Here is a 22,190-nt window from a genome sequence, read left to right as displayed (position 1 = left end):
CTGGCCCAGGGTTCTAGACACGGACAATATGGTATCGTCACTCCTTTATTCAATGGTGAGCATGAAAAGGTGTTAATCCTATACATGAATCCAGCGATGATGATTGTGATCAGACCGACTAAAGACACAAGTAGAAAGTAGAATCTTTGCCGCCATGCATTATGCGAGGTTGCTCTCGAGGATGCCAAGTCATTATCAGTGCTCTCGTCGCTTTCACCAACAGCACGATATTTGTGCTTTAAGATAGGTAAAAGAGGCATATCTAGAACCATGAGAAGTATTCTGGCAGCAATTGAATGGAGTGGGCCGATGTTGTCAAGGGGTAGGGTGATGCGATGGATAAAAAGAGGAAAAAGAAAACATGGTCTCCTAAATCCAGAATAGCTGTGAAAACCCAGAGAAACCCGCGTGACAGCAGGTTAAAGAACTGCTGATAGTTGGATCGGAAGACATGCAACCTTGGTGCAACCTTCTGCAGACTCTGTACACTTGTCCAGCCAGTATTGGGGGCTGTGGTGGGCAGAAGCTTCATCTAGCCAATACGATAGTCGGGGGAGGGGGGTTGGTTTCAGATATCTACAGGAGGCAATATACAACGGCTGTCTACTGTATCAATATCATGTCATGTTGCTAGGGCAAGCCTTTTGTTATAGATCAACCTCCAATTAGAGGTCATGCTTGGATATGCATCATGCTCCAAAAAATTACACATGCATATATCGACAGCTCGGCTTTGTGATACTATATGAATGTCACTGTGACTACATTTCAGATGGGCTTCCTATGTATGGCGATGTACTGTTCATGTAGATCTATTGGAGGAATCGTCGCCAGCATGAGCGGAGATGTGGAGATACGCATTTGCAGATACCTATATACATACTACAATGGTAGCCACTCCCTACCCATAATCATACGGAAGCGAACGCACCCATCTATCTTCATTGTTTTGTGAAAGTCAAGTTTTCGATATCGCCGCCATTTAAGATGAAGGTCCTTACCCTGCTCATCTTTGCTGTTTCAGTTTCGGGTGCACCAATAGCGCTCAGCGTCCCAGGTAAATGTTTACTCTTTCTCCTTGAATCGAGTTATCATCAGATACGGGGGACTGATCTGGACTCGCGCCTAGATGCTCCAGCGAAACGAGACGGCTCCACGGAGTTTGACACTGATCTCTGCTTGATCAAAAGATCAGAGGAAGAGCGAGGCATCACTGGTGTTGGATTGAAATGGTGCGACTTTTAGCTGATTAGTAACTTCAATCTGCAGTATATAGAGCAGTGTCTGACAAGGCAAATGCTTGAGTGTGGCGGTGATGGGTGGATGGGTGGGGGCTGTATAGGGGAGTTTTAGGGCAGTGATAGCTAGCCAGGGGTTACATCGGGACTGACGTCGGCGGTAGGCTGGCATGCAGGGCTGAAGCAATTGTTACCCGTGATTGCATTAGAGGCCACCGGTGTAGGGGCTTGTGTGAATCCGATTCGCTCGTGCTCGTTAATTATGTGTTTGTGCAGTATTATTGGTGCATACTTTTGCTCTTAGCGTTGCTGGGCATATGCGTTAGGGCTGATCCATCCCGCATTTGTAGCCGCCGATGGAGTCCGTCTATTAAAAGTTATGCGGTATAGATTAGCATTGCACTTTCCCAATATCAAATACATGAACTTATTGCCTACCGGACAGGATTTACAGTGGTAGTTTGCCCGCAGCGACCTTTTGACCGGATGAAACCCCACTGCAGTGCTGACCTTGTTGGCTGTTGCTGCTGTGCCGCAATTTGTTGGTTGCACATGACGTTGGTGGGGCAGCTACCAGTGTTGAGTTTCCACAACAGCGTGAATGTTTGCTGTAGTCTGACGAGTTGTGCCACCTCAAATTACTATTGAGACAACTCAGAATGATTGGACTCGCCTCGTCAATAATCCAGCGGACGTGGGGGATAGTTCAGTCACGTTGTACGCGTCATTTATCCTCGCTGTTTGCCGTGTCACACTATTTCTCAAAATCGCTCACCTTTCATTCATCTATAGTGTACCAAGTCACCAAGTCAAGATGGTTCGAGTTCTTCGGTGCGCTGCAGCACTATTGGCGCTATTCACTAACATTGCTGCAACGACAGGACCTATCGTTGAGATCAAACCCAAGAATATCAAATATCAAGGAGTGCTCAAGGACTCCGTCGAAGAATTTCACAGCATCAAATTTGCTCACGACACCTCTGGACCACGGCGATTTGCGCCTCCAGAGCCGTATACACCCCCTGATGGCAGCAAAATTGATGCTACAACCCCTGGTCCAGCATGTCCCCAGATCAGAGACCCCATTCCGCCGTTCTTTGGCGCTGCACCAGATCAAAGCGAAGATTGCCTCCACCTTCGCATATCAAGGCCAGCTGGAACTACCGCAATTGACAGATTGCCTGTCGTTGTTCATATTGTCGGTGGTGGTGTTATAAAGGGACATACGCAAGAACCACTTTTTGACCCCGTCAACTTAATTACACATTCGTCAAGCATCAAGAAACCTATCATACACGTCGTTCTCAACTACCGTGTCACAATCTTTGGCTTTGCGCGTCTGCCGATTCTCAAAGACCAAAGATCACTGAACGTGGGGATGCGAGATCAACGAGCTGGATATCAATGGGTGAAGGACAACATTTCGTCTTTTGGCGGTGATCCGGACAGGATCACCTCCTTTGGTCTGAGTTCCGGTGGCACCTTTTCATCTCTCCACCTCGTGACATACGGTGGCGAGCAAGGCGTTCCTTTCACTCGGGCCTGGGCTATGTCCGGCCCTCCAGGGACGGCCTTGAACATGACGTCTGATGCTACTGAAATACATACTCGTGCTGTAGCTGAGGCATTGGGATGTGCATACAAAGAAGACCAGGACATCCTTGATTGTTTAAGGGAGATACCGATGAATAAGCTGACGGAAATCGCCATGGCGTATTCTATCAACAACCATCCACCAGCCGGGCTCTTCACATTCATACCCTCAATTGATGGCGACTTTCTACCTGATCGACAGTCGACACTGTACAAGGCTGGAAGATTTGTCAAAGGTGTTCCTATGGTCTTTGGTTGGGCCCATGATGACGGCGCCACCAATGCCGGGATAGCTACGACGTATGAGATCGAGGCTGATATCAAAGCAGTGATCAAGAATTTCGCTCACGCCCTTACCGAGGAGGACTATAAATCGCTATTCTCTCTTTACGCAGTTTCAGACTTCGAAACAGAAGTATCAAACTACGATGCTCGAAGAGGCGAATCTGATCCGAAGGTGTCTATCCATTATTTCCGAGCGGCTCGTATTATGCGAGACCTACTATTCACATGCTCATCCCTGGATTTTGGGTCTGTAATCACGAAACATTCTAAAGCTTTAGATCAATCATTTCCTGGTGTTCATTTGTACAACCTTAATCAAAGCATGGTGACACCGCTTTTTCAGGCCGCGGGGATGCCTTGGCTCGGCGTCATTCATGGCAGTGACGTTGACTATATTTACAACAACATGTTCACAAGAGACAAGATGTCGGAGCAAGATCTTCAGCTCTCGAACCAAATCCTCGCATATTTTATTAACTTCGCTTACACAGGCGACCCAAATCATAACGGCTCTTCCGCATGGCCTGAGGCCTTCCCCACAAAGAATGATTTGGAAGTCACAGATATTGAGCTGTCCAATCCATTAGAAACCAACGTCCAGCTTATCGGTGGACCTTGGGGCACTGGAAGTTGTCACCTGACAAAAGATGCAAAAGTAGTTGGAAAGGTCGAGGACATGCAAAGGATGATCGACAGTACACAGTTTGGAGAAATGAACACCGGAAGTCGTCAGCAGGGCCAGCAGGAATTTGAGCGCGAGAAACTGGTAGAAAGATGCGCGTTCATCAATAGTCTGGCCGGAAGACTTGGTAATTAGAAAAAGGGTGCTTAGATACAGCAAGAGAAAATGTATGCGATTGGTGCATTACTTCTATATCAACAATGGCTGAAATGATCATACAATCCAGTTGGCAGCAGATTCATTATGTTACACTTGTGGACCGGTGCCGATGTTCCAATCTAGTCTAGCAAATGAATATAACATTGCCAAATCCCTAGTGCATGTAGAAATGGGCTTTGAGAAACTGCTTTGTGCTGGTTTAGCATCACAACGTCCTTCCACTGAAGCTTCTATCGAAGATGATGTTCATTCTCGTTGCTCCAATGGGACTTTATTTAGGACATCGAGGACGTGAAATCCATAGCGCCTTGAAATCTTGGATATAGTGCCATATTGCCCCAGTTCTGCTTGTATCTCCATTGAGAGTGCGAAATATGTCGCCCACTGCGGTTCAAAATACAATATGCAATCATACAGTTCATCGCTAGTTTAGAGCCGCTGAAAGGAATAATTATGAAATTCCGTCGAGTTGTATACCATGACCGACGTCGAGGTCGTTCGATTGGGGTTTTAAGACCCGAGAACGCCAACGGTTGAGACGTGATGCGAGCGCGATCAATTATGCACATTTTAATTGTGCCAGGAGCGATAGTAGGAATATTTACGGATGATGTGGCGTCGTGACTGGAATGAATACTAAGAATGATAAAGTCACCAAATTTACCTCAATCCGTACATGGTTTACAACGAAGCGCGGGGAGATATGCTTGCGATTGGACAATTTCTCCTTTCTCTTGGTCCCATTGCATCAAAATGTGAGTAAACCGCCCTCGGCCATCATGAAATGTGTTAAACTATTGGTTTATAGGATGAGGGATTTGTAAGTTTTTGACCCTGTAGTATAAGAAAGGTTTAGATTATGCACAAGATACAATAGACGCCAGCTGCTAGCCTATGCGCGGGCTAATACAATCTTTAGTCAAATGTAGTCGGTACGAGAGGATGTCTCATCTAAGACGACATAGAAATCTTGGGGTGACACTATCTATTGGATAGACAAGACGAACTCGTGCATAACATTACCTATGAAATTCTTCATGACACCGTGTTTTGCTACAAGATTGCTACACGGCTAAGCATAGACCGGATGTATGACTAGAAAATTCCGTTTGACATGATCGAGAAACACAAACGAGGAGCATGGAAGGACGGCTGAGAATTAGGAATTAAAGTAGACTACATTGTGGAGATATACTTGGCCCGGATGCCTGTGTTACTGCAATACTGTTTTTTCACCTGATGAAACTGAAGAGCATACAACAACGGCTCACCCCGCTTGTGCACCCGCCTATACAGTAGCCTCGGGGATGGAAGCACTTCTATACGAGCTGCTCTAATACATCAGTAGACAAGGCTGTTTTTGCCATCGGCGGCGCATTCAATACCATTCCTTCTGCGATTAGTCTCGGCCAACACGGTGCCATGATCCGCTGGGCCTCAGGCGATCAGAACCTCGATTTTAATGTCGCCTTGCCGGGCCATGATGATGCGACCACGGGTAGCTCACACCTCCAAGTCTTCTGGTAGTTGGCAACCTAACCAACGCTCTCAGAGGCCTCGACATGGTCGCCGACATGGAAGCACGGATCGAGGCCTCCCACCAGCGATCAGGTGTGCTTCAACCTCGTAGGCTACGGTTCCCAGCGCCCCACTTCACGGTATCGTTCGCGCACAACCATCTGAGCCTCCCAGAGGTTGGGCTGTGATGCATGGCCGCTGGCGGATATTTTAGACAGCTTCGCGCCGTGACATTGCGCGGCGCTTCTCAGGTTGTAGCGGGTTCTGTTACATCGCTCGTCGCCACCAACATCAGCACCGGCCCCCGCCCGCGTGGGTATCAAGCCGAAAAATAGCACGGGAGACTTCATGGTTACTCTGTATGCTGTCCAGCTTCGTTTACCGGGCTTCGTGGCATTTGCAAGGCCTTTAGAAGTGTTGTAGACACGGCATGTCCAGATAAAAAGCACTAGCCAGAATGAAGATGCAAATACCTGTGTTAGCCAATTGATGGTCTGTACCCGAAAAAAAAAATGAAACCTTTCCTTAGAAGATCTCTTTGCGCAAAAGGACTGTGGATCGTCTCTATGATGGGTTGGAATATATAAAACTAGTAATTGTACTACTCCATGGTATCTAGCAATGAAGTCAAGCATCAGAGCCCATTCTTTGCCATACTGAATGACGACTACCCCACATCACGTCTAGCTTTCCACGTACATATTCCAGATCCTAACAACACTTGCATGAAAGTCAACTCTCTCCCTGTCTGCGTTACCATGTACGAATACAAGGGTAATACTTAGGTGTAATTCATCATGCGATATAGCGGGGTTCTGGTTGGGCAACCTGACGACACCTTCGATTGTTTCCATGTTACCGGGACTCCCGGCAGGAGGTCTGCGATACCCCTGCGAACGACGCATCCCACTCTGGATAAAATTACAAATGAAGATAGATATTGTAACAAACTCTGAGTAGATGGATACATACTAGGAAGAGTTAGATGCTAGTTGGCAGGGCAACTGGACCAACCGGTAGGCCATGTGCTTATACGACCGGGTCTCCGGCGGAGATATGCGGTCGCCGAATGCGATCGAGTCCACGAGAACCGCCAACACTGTGTCAGACCCGTGCCGTCGCCCCTTCTCCGGTCCCGCGTACCAAGGTCCGGTCTCCAGGTTCCGGAGGTCGATTTTATCATCGGTCGACACAATGAGGATAGTCTCTGGGATCAAGCTGTCTTTGGGAACATCAGGTGGCCACCCAACGTGCGAACCGCGAAGTTCGCCGGTAGTGTCAACCTCGCCGAACCGGAACGTCTTCCCTGCCAAGAGTTGGACCCCGCTGGGTGACCCGTTCGAGAGGAGGACAACAGAGTCTGCGCAGATATCGAAGAGGAATAAGTACAAAGTCCGACAGCCTGTGTTGGTCACAGAGATGTACATCCTAGATCCTTCAGGTAGTGTCACGTCCGATGCGGGATAAGGCCTAGGCTTCCCGTTCTCAACGGATCCAATCTCATAACGTAGTGTCATCCCTGAAAGCTCTTCGGACGGCTCGCTCCGCAGATCTAGTAAATGCTGCGCCCGGGCCAATGATTCCAGCACCAAGACGCAGTTGCAGACGAGCTGGCTGAGGTCCCCATCCCGGCCGATCTCCCAGTCTCGGAGCAAGTAGTGTCGATAATGCCATATCCTAACCCGGTTTCCGGTCTGCTCAATCTTGGCTATACTCTCGACTTCATCAATTGGTTCTGAAGGGCGGATGAGTGGCGACAATCGTAAATGTTCCCGCAGCTTGTGCGCGAAATCCCCGCGTCCGGAGACGTGGATCGGGAGTACGCCAATTGATTTCTTCCACATGAACGCCTTGGCTCCGGCGGGTAGGTGAGGTCCTCCGTTTCTCCATGACAGCTTAATTCTCGATTGCGTAGGTCCGACGCTCATCACCTCGGCCTCCGCGAGCATGTTCTGTTCTACCAAGCCTCCGCTCTCCTCGAACAACATGATAGCAAAAATGTCCCCATGAGCCACACCGTGGAGAGTCCCACCCCTGAGGAGAAACTCGCCAGGAGCCGTCTCGGCTGCTGAGAGCGCCGTTTTCGTGGAGGCGGTCCTCTCCTGGAACGGTAAACGGTCCTGCGGGCCTTCGATGTCCGGATACTGTTCTGGACAGGTCCGCGACATACGGTCGCGCACTCGGCACATGATATCACGCCATGGCAGCCCCGAGTCGACACAAGACCTGAGCGTTTCTGATAGCGCTTCGGTCAGAACTCCCATGCGCTCGCCGTTCGGGAACTGCTTCTCGTAGGCGGACTCGGAGATTGCCGCGCCAACGACGGAGATGACGTGGGGGTTGCGCTCGTGATGGAAGTCGTGCTTGGATAACATCCCCGGCAGCATCTTCCTGATATGTGATATGACGTGACGGTAGTCGTTGGGGTCGATGGTCTTAACCGAGGTTAGGCCCCTCGCCATGTGCGCCGCGTGGCAGCAGTCAAGGATAATGGTCACGTTTTTGGTCTTTTGGGTGGTCTGATATAGTAGATCTCTTATATCTGCGTCAGAGATACCTCTCCAGTCTCCAATCTTTGTTTCCCCGAAGTCAACCGGAACAAGATACTGCAACCTGCGCGCTTGGTCGCCCCATTCCGATCCGTCCGCTTCGGTGAGGCCGCCATGGCCAGAATAGTAAATGACGACGGCGTCAGATGGCCCCGTCTGCTCTATAAGTCTCTGCCAGGCGGAGGTAATGCCCGATCTTGTGGCTGGAAATGGACCATCATCGGCTCCGAGGCATTTCTGGACCGAAAAGTTGTAAAGCGATAGCAGTTTCTCCATTATACGGACATCGTTGACAGGGCCAACCAAGGGGTGGACGGGGGACCCGATAAGAAGGGCTCGAGACCGAAGACGGACCGGCTGCAGTTGAGTGGGACGCATTCTTGGAAAATATTCCATGGCACTTGCCGGCCCGCTCCCTATACAGGCTTACAACGAGGGCAAGGTGGCTGAAGTAGCTTGATGAGCAAGCTGCCTAGCCAGGAATGCGCAGGATGGTGGACGGTCCCGTCCCAATGCGGACAGTCCTGTAAGTAGAGTAAAGAGCTAGAGTGTGCCTATTATAGGAGATATTTTGAGATCTAATTTTCCGAGTATGCCTGGAAAGTAGGCCATATGGTAGTGCTATGGAACAAGGGAATACCGTCTTCGCGCTGATAGCTAGTATTAGAAGCCAGGATTGCGGCCTTGAAGAATCACCAGATCTACGCATAGAATGCGCGATAACTCTGATCACATGTTTCCGAGAAATAAGAGAAACAAAACAGAAGCTAGAGTAAAACTATCTTTAAACTCGGGCACCAATTTTATGCTCGGTGTTAGACCCCCAGTAAGCTCATAACTTCATCCATTTAAGTTACATCGAAGTTGGCGTTGTCTACACAACTCCGTATTGGAGTGTGGATGGTCAGGTCACGCGCTGAACACTCCAAGCAAGGAATTCAAAAGCTCAATTTCGATATTTTCGACATACAACTAAACTTTCCCTGTCTCGAGTTTCATCAAGAGTTAATTTAACTAATAATTGGTTTAAAGCAAATAGCGTGGAGGTGTATGACGCTATGATAGTCACCACTCGGCAGTGGCTGTTCACTTGCCATGCTCCCATTGCGATCGATAGGTACCTACCTACTAGTCCTAGTAGAACCAAGCCTTATAGACGCCGCCCGGCTATTTGTCGAAGATTGAATTAGGTTTCATGGCGACGCCCCCCTTTCCAAGCCGCTTTCTCGAAATTGCACGGAATTTTCCGTTTCACCTTAACGCATTTCATATCAGCACAAAAAGGCGTCTGTTAGTCAGACTTCCGACGCCAATGGTCGAAATGTGAGGTCGTTCATAACCACGTTATCCGCTGTAGTAGCTCCATCCTGGACCTCCCACATAGCTGAAGCCCTGCCCATCACTACCCCCATAGTGGCCCATGCTTGTCGACCAACTATGGCTCCCACCAGCACCACCACTGGCACTCGCTGACGCGCGCAAATTCAGGCGACCGAGAATAAGAGGGCTTCCCTCTGCTCCGTAGGTGCCGTCGCCGTTGACCCACCAGCGTCCAGGCATCACAACCGTCCCAGCGCTCTGCAGGCCTACAACGTCTACACTATGAATCTGGCGACCGTTGATAAAGACACCTGTACCAGTATTCCCGGAGGCATTCTCGGCGAGTTGCCCGCAGCCAAGAGGTAGGCCAGGCGACAGGAAACCACTACAAGGTCCTCCGATCATCCCGTAAGCCCCACTGCGGCGATCGTACCTATGCCTACAATCAGTTCTCCCACGTGCTGGGCGAGGGTAGCTCGGTGGTACCAGTAAGACCCGGGTAGTACAGCACCAAGCAATGCCTGGAGGCTCATGATGTCTGCCTGCCCAAGGCTGACGTCGTTGACAATGACCTGGTTTCCGGATAACGGCGTAGTGGGGGGTTGTGTGGAAAGGGCTGGTGGGGCCTGATCGCGGGATATCAGAGACGACATGCCCGGTGCTAGGGATTCAGGCAAAGCGGCTTTCGCCATAATCCCGAAGGTGGAGCTCCACGAAGACCGCCTATCGCTTGACTGAGGGGATTGGGAGTTTGTGGTTACGCTTGCTTGTCCGTGAGGCGCAGGCATGCTGGAAGTGGCCTGGGGGCCACTAAAGACGCTCGTATTAGAAATGATTGGCTGTTCCAATGAACCGGGCCTCTCATCAGCGTATTGGGCGACACCAGGTCCTGGATTTGAGAACTCGGGCCGTGGTGGGCGTAGAGGCACCGTTTGGGTGAGTGATGGGGAGGCAGGAAGCGCTGTTTGAGTGAGGGAAGAGGCGGGAAGAGGCGCTGTATTGACAGGTCGCCGACGAATATGAGGTAGCGCGTTATTGGGTCGTGGGGGGAGAGGAGGTGCGGCGGAGTCAGCCCCGGATGTCACTGAGCTGGCCGGAGCCATCGGACCAAAATGTAGGCAAAACGGATCCGCGTGATTCTGCGCCATGCTTCAAAGCTCTCTGTTCTCATCGTGACAGAGAGGCAATACAAGGATTCGTCCGAGATTGATGTCTGCGTTATATGTTTCGCTGCTGTGTTTTTGTCCTGTAAAGTCTTTCTGGGCATGTGTCCTACCTGGAGTGCGGCTCGTCAGGGCTGCCACCATCTCGTCGCTATACCGGGGTAAACCCTATTATCGCCAGAGCAAAGCTTTACCGAGCAACCACATGAAGATGAGAGACTGGAACTGCCTACTATTGGAACTAAAATTGCGCTATATACGGAACTTGCCGTTGGGTAGTGCAATAGACGCATGTGCTCATGAGTCTGGTCTCAGCTTGTGGATAGCTGGCGCCCACATAGGCAGAGCTTATTACTATGGTATTTTGCAAGCCGGCCGGCTAACTGGGCTGCTGCAGCCCAGTCAAGTGCCACTTGCTAATCATCTAGTTTACTACAGTATAGCTCACTATCATAAAAGATTTTCAAGATCACGGTCGAAACGCAGCCTATTGGTATTTCCAATTCGACAATAGCACTTCGCAGGATATCCCAAAACTGCTACAGTCAATCATTGCACAATTCAGCTTCTTTCCTTTGCCCGTCTTGTAAATTGCTTTATTTTATTTTATTTTCTTTTTTTTCTTTCTTTTTTTTTTACGTTGGCGAACATGCGGAATGGCATCTTGCCAATTCGACAAGTCCTGGACACGAGTGCAAAAATCCATCTCATGGTTTAGTAAGTCATTATTCGATTGGTTTCAATGGTTTCGATTATTTCAAGTTTACTCAGCCAGTACCACCAATCAGTGAGTTTCAGTTCCATAGGATACAATTGAATCATACAACGCGCAGGCAAAAATGGTGGCCTGTGAAGCTCTATATCGCAAAACAACTAGGCAAGTTTCTAGCTTGGAATGTGAGGGCGTTAGACTCGAAGCTATCAACAAACATTGAACTAATCAAATTCGTTCACAAAATTTAACTTTATGTGTCTATCTCCAACTCAATGCAAAAGCTTAACGCATATTCTTAGAAATAAGATGATTTTGAGACAGCAGATTGGCTACTAACACAAGAAAAAAGTGCCTCAGGCAATAAGCTACCCTGCTACCAAACCACCCCTCCCCCCCACTCCTTCCGGGTTCATTAAAAAAGTAGCCGTATAAAGAGAAAGATTCTCTCCGTGCTTGACGAGTTAAACTGCTTGGGGAATACTCGGGGTGTAGATTGTGTAGTTGAATTGACCGAATTCAGTGATGCATGAGAACTGCGCAAGAACACCACAAGTTACTCGACAAGCTATTGAGCTTAGCAACGTCCAATAGTATCACCCATAACCCCAGTGATTCCGACCGATGATGGTTCCTATATTCTAATTACAATAAAATTCAAAGAAATATATGCCTTAATCAGCACTGATATTAATATTACTCATGTCATATCTTACCATACAGTTGCACCAAGAAACGGAGCCATCTTTTTCCCGTGCCTTACTAGCACATGTTATACCTGCCAGACTTCTCCAAGACGGTACATAAAGCTCGCTATTGACATGTGATTATTGCAGTATGTTAATAGACGGATAGAAACTACAATTAGAGAATGAGCCTTCCCACCATCGGCGACCTTTTTGAACTTCAAGTCTTCAGTATCGAAAGGAATTGTTCTGGTTCATCATGTCTTATCCTCGGATCCCTGTTGGTGAGGTGTCCAAACTTGCGGAAAATCTATTGAGTTTCTTTGGGCATCGCGGACTGAACCGCGACGATCTCGCTGCCGAGAGAGCATCCATGGAGCAGCGTCTTCAAGAGCTTCAAGAGTTCCAAGAAGCTGACACGCCTACCAAGGCTCAGGCCTCGCTAGAATGTGGCATCAGTTGCCTTCTTCAAGGCGAAACGTTGGTGGCATTCGAGCACTTCAAGAAGGCAGCAACTTGCCATTATGACCCAGGGATTCACCTTCAGGCGCTGTGTTACGGACTTCACTGCCTGTACATGACATACCAGTGGATGGCGGGCTCCCAAACGGTGCCAGCGGATGAAATGGATCAACTTTACGATCTCGAAAGAGCACTACCATATTGGGTGAATAGAATCTCCGAGCTTGAGAGATTTGTCGGCTGGTCTCTCACAAGCCATATGAGATGCCTACTGGAACAGCACCGCGCTGTTCTTGTTCAGCCCCTGGGAAGCTCTCAACAACTGCAGGCAGCACAGACGCTTGAACACAATATCATGAACCTCTCGTTAGTTGGAGTCTCATTCCAAGCAATAGCCCCGTTGCTGTTTGAGATATCCAACCTCTATCGCCGCGCAGACCCGCACTCGCCCCACGGGGGGGAGGTAATCAGCAGCTTGTTTCGCAAATATTCTGACGTCGATGATATCGTGGGGATGGCACATTGCGAGATGGAATTAGGCGATCTCGAATGTGCGCCGAACGATCCACCAGAGTACTGGGGTATCATGGTCCATTCAGGTTTCCATAGCACCACGTCCAAGCCACTGGTCAGCTCTTACAAGCTCTCAATTACTGCTGCTCAGATTGAAAGTGCCGCCCGACATTACGCGACCGCGTACTCCCTATTTCAGCAGGCTAGCTTCCGGCGAGGATTGGCATCTGCCAGTATGCGGCACGGCTATTTAGCAACCTTACGAGCAAGAGCCGGGGATACTATGCGTCACTACCAAGAAGCCCTTCGATATTGTACTATGGCACGGTGTGGTTTTGAAGACACAGGTGACGTTGTTGGGTTTCAGAACGCTCGCGTTCATTTGATGCTCTGTCGAGCTGCTCTCGGGCAACTTCCCGAGGCCACACACTCAGCAAGGGAGATTGGGATTTGGGGTCGAACGAAAGGTAGTGTCAGCTACACCTTCGGGCTGGGTCTCTTCATAGCGGCACAAGCGCAGCAGTGGATAACGGATGAAGGTGACTATGAGCGGGGTCTGGCCGCATACAGACTGGCTGAGGCACTGCTAGATGGCTTGGGACTTTCACGACCTTGTACGATGAGTATTGTGGACCAAACGTCGGTCCACGAGATGCTTGGAGAACACAACAGATTTCTCATCACGGCTGAGCGCGTCCTGAAAATCTGTCGAAAAATCTACGAAGGGTCAGGCTCGCCACTCACCTCATGGGCCAGACAGCAAGCAGCATACATGTTACAGCGCATACTACGCCAAGCCATAGCGCGAGAGGATCCGGATCAGATCGAGAACGCTGTTTTCAGGATACGGCTGATATATCCTCAGCAACCTCAGACGGCTGCAGTGCAAAACCTTGCCTCGATTTGCCATATGAATCTCACGCTATCCGGCTCTTACTCAAACATAGATATGGACCAACTCGGGGATGTCGTGTCAGATCAGACGACTCAATCACTTGTACAGACAGCCGAGTTCCAGGGGCTTATGTTTCGAGCAAGCCGTGCTCGTCGGGATGGCGACATGGACAAAGCCGAAGGCATGTGGAAAACTGCTGAGTTAAAGGCGCAACAGGGCGAAGACCCACGTATGAAAGCTCTCCAGCTAGCCAACGTCTCCACTGCCTGGAAAAGATATGGTGATTCTGAATCCTACCTAAATGAATATTGCAAATTAAGCCTGAATGGCGCGGCGACCGCGCGACATATTCACTCAAATTTGGCGGCAGATCTGGGCCAACTCCTTTACCAGGAGTCCGGAGATATCTGTCAGCATGTATTGCCCGGATTTACCCGTATTGGAAAGTTCGACCGGGCTGGAGAGGTCCTCGATGTGTTGATTAGACTCCGCGGCGATGAGTGGTGGAGCGCTGGTGATGTGGTATCAAACCTGACAGCGGCTGCAGAAGTCAGGGAGGGCCAGGACAAATTCTCAGTCGCGTGGAAACTATACGAACAGGCCATAGAGGTGTTCGAAGATCGACGAGGCCGGCTATCACTAGATGAGTACAAGCTCTCCTTAGCCGGCGGTTCTAAGTTACAGGGACTCTACTTCAAGGCAGCGAGAACAGCTGTGAAGTGGCATCGAAGTTGCTGCCAGACCATCCCCGCGCCGGCGCACACACATCACCTAGAGAATGCCTTCATGACACTAGAAAGGGGGAAGGCCCGTAGCTTACTCGACTTGATGGCCGCTGGCACTTTGATGTATACCAGATTTTCGCCATCCGGACTTCGTGAGTGGGACAGCTACAGGCGGACGGGCGCGTACATTGCCGCCAAGCGGGGCGTGCTTCGGCAGCTGTATGAACTGCAAAACCCCGATAAAGACAGGATCAGCGAATTAGAGGTAGACATACTGGCAGCTACCGAGAGACAGAGCCGACAAGAAGGACGCCTCTTTGCTGAAAAGTCCCCTACAGCCAAGCGCTTCGTCACCACTACAGATGTTTCCGACATCCAAACGCTTAGATCCCAGATGGACAAGGATACAGTTGTTCTGCAGTACGCATACCGAGACAACGACTTCATCGCGTGGGCGATAACTGTAGACGACGTTACCGAAGTTTATCGCTCAGTACCCGAGATAGAACTCGAGCTGCGAATCAAACGATTTCGCCAACAGTGTCAATCATCATCGCCAGATATCGTGCCCGGACAGGCACAGCCTATGGATGGGCAGTGGCTTTCTCAACATCTACTCCCGTTTGAAGCCATCCCAGACAAGTCTCACGTAATATTCGTCGCCTACCGAGCCCTGCATACCCTCCCTTTCCACGCTCTGCCCTTCAAGGGAAGCCCACTGGTGGCAACACACTCAGTGTCCTACCTCCCCAGCGCGAGCTGCATAACCTATTTGCAACAATCTAGCGCAGATCATGTTGGCTTCAAACTACTAGCTATAGGTAATCCCTCAAATATGAAGCACGAAGACATTGTGTCGGGGACATCACGAAACCTGAGAGAACTGCAGTTTGCTGAGGCTGAGGCAACATATGTCGGCCGCATTAATGCGTCTAGTAGGTCGCTCGTGGGCAAGGAAGCCACCAAGAAAGCTGTGACAGACGTAGTTGGAGAATATGACATATTACACTTCGCGACGCATGGGATACTGTGCCCCGAGGTCCCGATGATGTCGTCCGTTGCCCTCGCAGACGGCGAGGAGCTGACGGTTGGCGAACTCCTAGGCCGGCGACTCAAGACATACCTTGTAGTCTTGAGCGCCTGTGACACCGGCATAGGGCAACTCACCGACGGCGATGATGTCATGGGATTTTCCCGCTCGCTGCTAGCGGCGGGCGTCAAAAATATTGTGGTCAGCTTGTGGCCGGTGCACGACCTGGCCACAAGTTTCCTTATGAAGAGATTCTATGAGCAGCTACAGAAGGGCCAGAGAGTATCTGCGGCACTACGGGAGGCCCAGAATGTTGTTAAACAGCTGAAGCCGGACGAGATGGACAGATATGTTGTGGAATTGCGGAAAGAATGTGGGGAAGATACTTTTGCACGGTCAATAGCGCCGGAAAAAGAGAATCCATGGCAGCACAAAGTCTACTCCCAGCCTAGATTCTGGGCGCCATTCATCTTCATAGGACTCAGATAGCGGCGATCTTAGGTCGCCCCAGCGCGGCTCTCACTCGCATGATGTCCTGCCTCGCCGAGACGAGTTTTCCATAAGAGCACACAGCTAGAGCCGCCAAGGTAATAATGAGTCAATTGGACTGATCTTAGGTTGAAATCGTGACCTCGTAGAATGGCCGTGGAGTAAACAGAATAGATCGCAGTATATACACGTACACGTTGTCGTTTCCATCGGGCACTGTCGGATAAGCATTAAGCTTTGGCAGCTGCCCGGTCTATGGGGCTGCGGGATCTCATACCCGTAATTTATGCCCCCATCCGGCGTTTGAATGAAAATATTGGTGTGAAGGCATTCTTGGGATGGCCATCGCTTGAACCCAAATCTTCCCAGTCTCATATGGGCATATGAACTCGAATGTAGATGTGGGATCAGAAGATTTTCAATCCTTGGGAAGCCTTTCCAACCTTTGGGATCTCTTCAGAAGATCTAGTCGGCTCAAGTCTCCAAAGCTTAGTTTAGGATACTCATTCGTGCGAATTATTTCAGCCGAGACTTAAGCAAGCGAGGCAACGTAATATACCCACTTCCATCTTCCAGCTAAGAAGAGCCAGGGGCCATAATTTGCACGCCTAAATCACAGTCTACCATGGAGAGGTTCCTATTTCACTTAAGCCTTGGGCCCTGTTGGCATAATGTAGAATTTTACCCGCATTGTCTGGCCGAATCAAGTATTTGGTGCTTTGAAGTCAACATTGGAAATAGCTACAGCCAGCTATTTGGTGGTTCCACGAGCATTATGCCAGCGAGGAAAGCTATGGCGGTGTCTGGAGCAACCGAAGATGATAACATATTTAGTTGATGTCAAGGTACTGTAAAACCATGTAATCAAGCCAAAAACAGCCTATTACAAAGAAGATGCCACATTTTACACCATTCCAGGGTTTATATTGATGAATCAGGATCAGATCAAGGTCAAGGAGCCTAATATGCGATTTTACAGTAATGGTGAAGAACTTGACAAGAGATTAATCCAGATTAGGTCAGACTAGTACAAAAGTGGGTTTAGACATGGAATCGAAACATAGTCGCACACTGAAAAGCGCTATAACGTTATGATATAAACACTATAACAGTGAGTAGAAGATAGAGAGTAATTGAACATAAATGTGATCGCGATACCCGCTGAGGCTATTATAGCATAAGTAACGAATATGCTTTGACCACATACGGTGGTGCGTTGTAGTATTTAGAATGTGCACCTTATTATGTCAAATCAAAATAGCGGGATTAAATACTATTAATTTGAGTGCTACATCTATCGTTGTGACCGAATCCTGTATAATTTGACAAATCTCCCTCTAATCCTTAAAACGCAAATTAGTTTCACAATGTACCATTTCTAACCAGCGCTCTAGGACAACTTCATAATTTGGGCAAAATGGCCTAAATTGCAGCTATGCATAGATTTTACCTAGTTCCGTAAACGCGGTATTCTATAGATTCCCATGATATCACTACCGAAACCCAAATTCATCTTGTAATACTCTGCTCATTGGATGCCCTTCGCTCTTCCATCAGTCGGCTCGTGTGGCTTGTAGTGAGACAAGGTGTTAAGGTTCTGACCGACTGACCTTCTCCACCGAGTCTGGTCTTTTAGCCGGATGCCTCCACGATTTTGCTCATCGTCATCTGACAACCAGATGTGTACAGTCTTGACCATCTTGTGCTAAGAGACCATTCGCACGACGTGAAGCACGACTACATATCCCCAGTGTCAAGGAAGGAGTGACGATAGACGTTAAAATTACTAGTAATTTAAATTCTCAAATAGATGAGCAAGAATCAGATACCGCTTGGGTGGATATATAACTGGCTTGGACCCAGGAGCGCTGTTCAGATTCAAAATCGAAGGCCTTCAGTGAAAAGATGAATGCTCATTTTTCCCGTCTGACGGGCATTTGGCCGCTCAATTATGAAACCATGAAAGTAACTTGAAGAATCATCTCCCATGTTGTTGTTCACAGAGCTTCCCGCAACCTGTTACACAGTCTCTCCTTGGCCTCTCCTAGAGTGTTTCTCAAAGCGTTTTGATAGCAATGGCTCAGTGTAGTTCGGGCAATCCTTGTCGCAAACCCGATACGACCTGGTTTCGGCAATAAAGCCAATTTCTTTTCTTAAATACTGATAGTAATTTCGGTAACCCTGCTGACAACATCACGAAACACCATAAATGTTATGATCATCTGTCTGAGCATACGAGTCAGGATCCATAGCTTGGTACCAACCATTAATAGTGCGTCGTGATTCTGAGCCTTTTGCATAAGCCAGACGGTGCTCTGGCATTCTATTCGAGGGCGCCGGCTTCGATCGGTATCACGAGTTCATAGATATGAATACGACGCTGAAGTTAGTATATTGGCCTGCGGTGGTCGTAAAACTGGGATGGTGAACCATCGGGAACTTCGTTTCGTCAGGCAACTTTTCTTCACCGACCCATGGAATCTGAGCACCGCCAAATTCATATAGGACTCGGAACGACACGTGAGTTTTTTTCCTCTCTTCTAGATGGGTAAGCTGCCAATTTCTTGGTAGATGTTCTCATCTAGAGTAACAGAAGCATGCGCAACGGTTTGGATCAAAACACCCCATTTCAACAAGTCGTCTTGGGGCTACCTCTGGGGGAATGAATTGAGCAGTGCTGACTCTGGTTGCTCCCAGTTGTTCCCGGATGAAGCTCAAGGCTGCCTGATTGGCTTGGAAAGCCTCATCATCAGTAGAATAGAAAACAGGAAGGCGACCGAGCCATCGTAGCTGGAGGGCAATATGGCCTTTGATTGGTCTTGGGGGGGGGGGGGGGGGGGGGGGGGTATATAGCAGATGGATGGAAGTCGCGGTGAAATCTTGAATAAGGATGAGAACCGTGTTTGGGCACATGGATTTTGTGCCAACAGGTGGCCAAGACTGTGTAAGGGGCGGTGTCAGCATTGCGTTTCCTTTGGCCTGATCGCTACCCTGGAGGCAATTTAAGCGACGCAAACGTAAGCCCATAGAAGCACCTTATGATCACATACTATCAAATATCTCTCACATCCGACACACATGCATTTTGTGGTTGGAGATGCCCTCTGCCTTGCACAAAATAAGCTGACCGAGTGGCAAATGCGAGAGCCAGAACAGTACATATATTCCAGAAGTCATCTTTCGAGTCTATTACAATCAGGAAGGACGTGCCCATTACTTATTATATCCATTCATTCCTTCACTGATGTCCTGGACGGGGAACCCCCAAGGACACCGCCGGTCCCGGAGCTTATAACCCAGAGAGACCATATGAGGTACTGGGGATGGATTATGAAGACCCCGGAAGCCTTTAAAACACTACTCGACGTAACACAGTTTTACAGCGAGATATGCCCTCGGTAAAACCGGGGCAATAGGCACTTATATAGGCTAGGAAACAACAATGCCTAGCCGATAGCCTATAGCCATTGTCTACAGGTCCTGCCTGCGCAGAACAACCGGGCCACGCTGCCCTAACCGGCGAGGACAGAAGGAACGGAGAACACAAGTCATAAGGCGGAGAAGCTGCTAGATAGACGAGGTCGGTGAAAAGGGGGCTGAGGAAGTCGACTGCAGATAGAGGCTCCCAAGTAGCATACCATAGACTCTAGCCTAGCACGTCAAGTGCCCCAAGGGAGGCCCGCGGGCCTCGTTATACGAGCCTGCCACGACGTTAAATACAGCTACTACTACTACTACTACTGATGTCCTGGCACCTTCCCTTCTATTTACTGTCCGAGCGCAAGCAACTGTTAGCAACTCGGCGCATAGCACACCAACTCCATAACAGTGGGCCCATAGTGGGACCCGAAAATATCAACACCAAGACGAAAATCTCGCGATGGACGTCGACATCACCACCCCAATAAGGCCGCCGGCCGAGGAACAGGCCCATCACACCCGCGAAACAGGGCCAAACACGCCATCAAATGAAAACATCAAACAGCGGAAGAAGCCCAAGACCCTGAGCTTCAGGGCCCCCGAGAAACTACCTAGGAAGGCCGCTAGATTGGAAGAGACGGTCCAGTCAATGATGACAGGCCAACTGGCTCAAGTGGAGAGAGACCTCAGAGTCAAGAAAGAAGTGATCACGAAGCTGGCAGGAACACTCGACGGCTTCGTTGAATCCTTTCAGGGAGATCACCTTAGCACCCAGCGCAGGACGGCAAGAGAGCTCGTCAACGTCCTAGCGAGGCATCTCAACACGGCAGTATTTGCAGAGACCGATGGGCACCTATACGCTCCTATCAGGGTCGAGAGCAGCCCAGAGCAGACACAAGAGTCCGAGGAATCAGGTTTGGGAAGCCACAACCGACCAAAGGAAACCCCCGCAAATTAGACGTGGGCCACGGTGGCAAAAGGCCCGAAAAAGGGAGGACGAGCGAGGGTAACGCCTCCGACCACTAACACGAAGAGCCAACACTCGACTGCTAAGACCACGGAGACCAGGACATCAGCGCCTGCGCCACAAGAGGACCTAAGAATCCTGATCAGGATGCCTGCCACACCGACTGCGCGAGCTATACAGCCGTATGCCGTCCGGCAGGCGGTAGTATTAGAGTTCCAGCTAACGCTTAAAGACGTTCCGGACGCGAAACCGACCGCAACCGGCTTTGCGATCAAGCTAGCCACGGCAGAGCTCCGGGACAAAGTCATGGGGCCAGAGAACAAGCCCCGCCTCAGCAGAGCCCTCCAAGCGGAGGCAGTAGAACTCCCAGAAACATGGGCTAGCTACATCGTCCCAGGAGTACCGGGGGCGATAGTAGATTATCTACAAAGAACTCAGCAGATAGTCACACCCGAGATGGTCATCGAAGAGGTGATCGCGCAGACCGGAAGCACGCCGGCAGATGTTCGGATCTCCCGCCACGGAGTAGACCCTGCAAAAGGCACGGCCACATGGCATGTCAGCTTTAGACAACCAACCCAGAGATTTCGGCTCTTCTCCGCCAGCGAGCTCTCACGAGTATATGAAAAGAAGATAACAATAATCAGGTGTGAGAACTGCTAAGGACACCACCGCGGAAGATTCTGCACAAGAATCGCTAGGTGCGGCCGTTGTAGCGGACGGAAGGACGAGCACGGCCCAGGAGTCCCCTGCGAGAAGCCGCCTAAATGCGCGAACTGCTATGGACCACACAGAGCGGACAATCCGCAATGCCCGGCTAGACCACAGAAAGTACACGGCAAAATCCTGCACAAGACGAAGAGCCAGGTTAAGGCCATTCGGAAGATTGGAAGCCGGAGATTCGTCGATCTCCACGCAATGATCGAGACAGCAGAGTCGGCAGAGCCGGTAGAGGCGCAAGAGGCGCAAGAGGCGCAAGAGGCTTTAACAGGGTCGGAACGCACTGTGGCCGGGCGCCCGACCACCGACGCCCGAGCACTGCGAGGCAGGAAGAGGGCGATGGAAGGGGATACCCTAGCAGACTTAACGCCCCCTAACCAGACAGACACCGAGATGCGGGAGGCGGAGAACACAAAAGGCCCCTCGTCGCGAAGGCCCTAGAGGCTGTCAAGCCAGACGGCGGAAACCAGAATGCGCGAAAGCCTAGGCTATTATCAGAATCTGACACTTAATGAATAGGAAACAAAAACAGAAATACCAGGGATGGCGAAGACATCGGACACCAAAAGCTCTACGAGTTGCATCTCTCAACACGCGGAGGTCCGGTGGCTCACATGACGCATTTCTTTAGAAATGCTTTGAGAATAACATAGACCTCGCGGTCGTATAGGAGCCGTGGACGCAAGATGGTAGCCGGACGAAAAGCCACCCGGCATGGGATATGTACGCACCGGTAGACCACTGGAGCACGATACAAGACAGACCAAGGGTTCTAACCTATATCCGCCGGGGGAAAAAGCTCAAAGCTACCTAAAGGAGACCGGTACAAGGCCGAGATATGCTATGGCTAGACGTTAACGGTATTATAATCCTAAACGCATATAAACAACCGGAAATGGAGGCGGTTATAGAATACGTCACCAACCTGCAACCACCGCCTAACACGCTGGTCGTAGGGGACTTTAACGCTAAACATGTAACATTCGAACCAGGGGTAATAGGCGCAGGAGGGGGTGTCCGCCTGGCCGACTGGTCTGTGGCGGCGGGAATACCGTTTATAGGTA

The 22,190-nt window shown here is 49.8% G+C and overlaps 6 protein-coding genes across 6 annotated transcripts; 3 read left to right on the top strand and 3 right to left on the bottom strand.

Annotated features, from left to right (window-relative positions):
• The first annotated feature begins 1,661 nt into the window (after nt 1-1,661).
• BKA67DRAFT_580154 (uncharacterized protein) lies at nt 1,662-2,141 on the top strand. Its single transcript, XM_046103832.1, has 2 exons — nt 1,662-1,955; nt 2,031-2,141. The coding sequence occupies exon 1, from the start codon at nt 1,725-1,727 to the stop codon at nt 1,884-1,886; it is 162 nt and encodes a 53-aa protein (XP_045953168.1). The 5' UTR covers nt 1,662-1,724; the 3' UTR covers nt 1,887-1,955; nt 2,031-2,141.
• BKA67DRAFT_524427 (Alpha/Beta hydrolase protein) lies at nt 2,053-3,933 on the top strand (the record flags this gene model as incomplete). Its single annotated transcript, XM_046098570.1, has 1 exon — nt 2,053-3,933. One exon carries the CDS (start codon nt 2,053-2,055, stop codon nt 3,931-3,933), a length of 1,881 nt encoding a protein of 626 aa, XP_045953167.1.
• A 1,640-nt stretch (nt 3,934-5,573) lies between these two features.
• BKA67DRAFT_580149 (uncharacterized protein) lies at nt 5,574-5,848 on the bottom strand. Its single transcript, XM_046103831.1, has one exon. The coding sequence runs from the start codon at nt 5,823-5,825 to the stop codon at nt 5,589-5,591; it is 237 nt and encodes a 78-aa protein (XP_045953166.1). The 5' UTR covers nt 5,826-5,848; the 3' UTR covers nt 5,574-5,588.
• Nucleotides 5,849-6,037: 189 nt separating this feature from the next.
• Nucleotides 6,038-8,817, bottom strand: BKA67DRAFT_580148 (caspase domain-containing protein). Its single transcript, XM_046103830.1, has one exon. The coding sequence runs from the start codon at nt 8,418-8,420 to the stop codon at nt 6,447-6,449; it is 1,974 nt and encodes a 657-aa protein (XP_045953165.1). The 5' UTR covers nt 8,421-8,817; the 3' UTR covers nt 6,038-6,446.
• Nucleotides 8,818-8,954: 137 nt separating this feature from the next.
• BKA67DRAFT_580146 (uncharacterized protein) lies at nt 8,955-10,792 on the bottom strand. Its single transcript, XM_046103829.1, has 2 exons — nt 9,831-10,792; nt 8,955-9,777 (listed from the first exon to the last, which is right to left on the bottom strand). The coding sequence occupies exons 1-2, from the start codon at nt 10,490-10,492 to the stop codon at nt 9,369-9,371; spliced, it is 1,071 nt and encodes a 356-aa protein (XP_045953164.1). The 5' UTR covers nt 10,493-10,792; the 3' UTR covers nt 8,955-9,368.
• Nucleotides 10,793-15,343: 4,551 nt separating this feature from the next.
• Nucleotides 15,344-16,118, top strand: BKA67DRAFT_580145 (CHAT domain-containing protein). The gene has a single exon (XM_046103828.1). The coding sequence runs from the start codon at nt 15,546-15,548 to the stop codon at nt 16,017-16,019; it is 474 nt and encodes a 157-aa protein (XP_045953163.1). The 5' UTR covers nt 15,344-15,545; the 3' UTR covers nt 16,020-16,118.
• Nucleotides 16,119-22,190: the final 6,072 nt, after the last annotated feature.

The sequence above is a fragment of the Truncatella angustata genome (genome assembly GCF_020726525.1).
Source record: "Truncatella angustata strain MPI-SDFR-AT-0073 chromosome Unknown BKA67scaffold_9, whole genome shotgun sequence".
NCBI lineage: Eukaryota > Fungi > Ascomycota > Sordariomycetes > Amphisphaeriales > Sporocadaceae > Truncatella > Truncatella angustata.
Note: the sequence above shows the minus strand (reverse complement) of the source record. Positions and strands in the feature narration are given on the sequence as shown.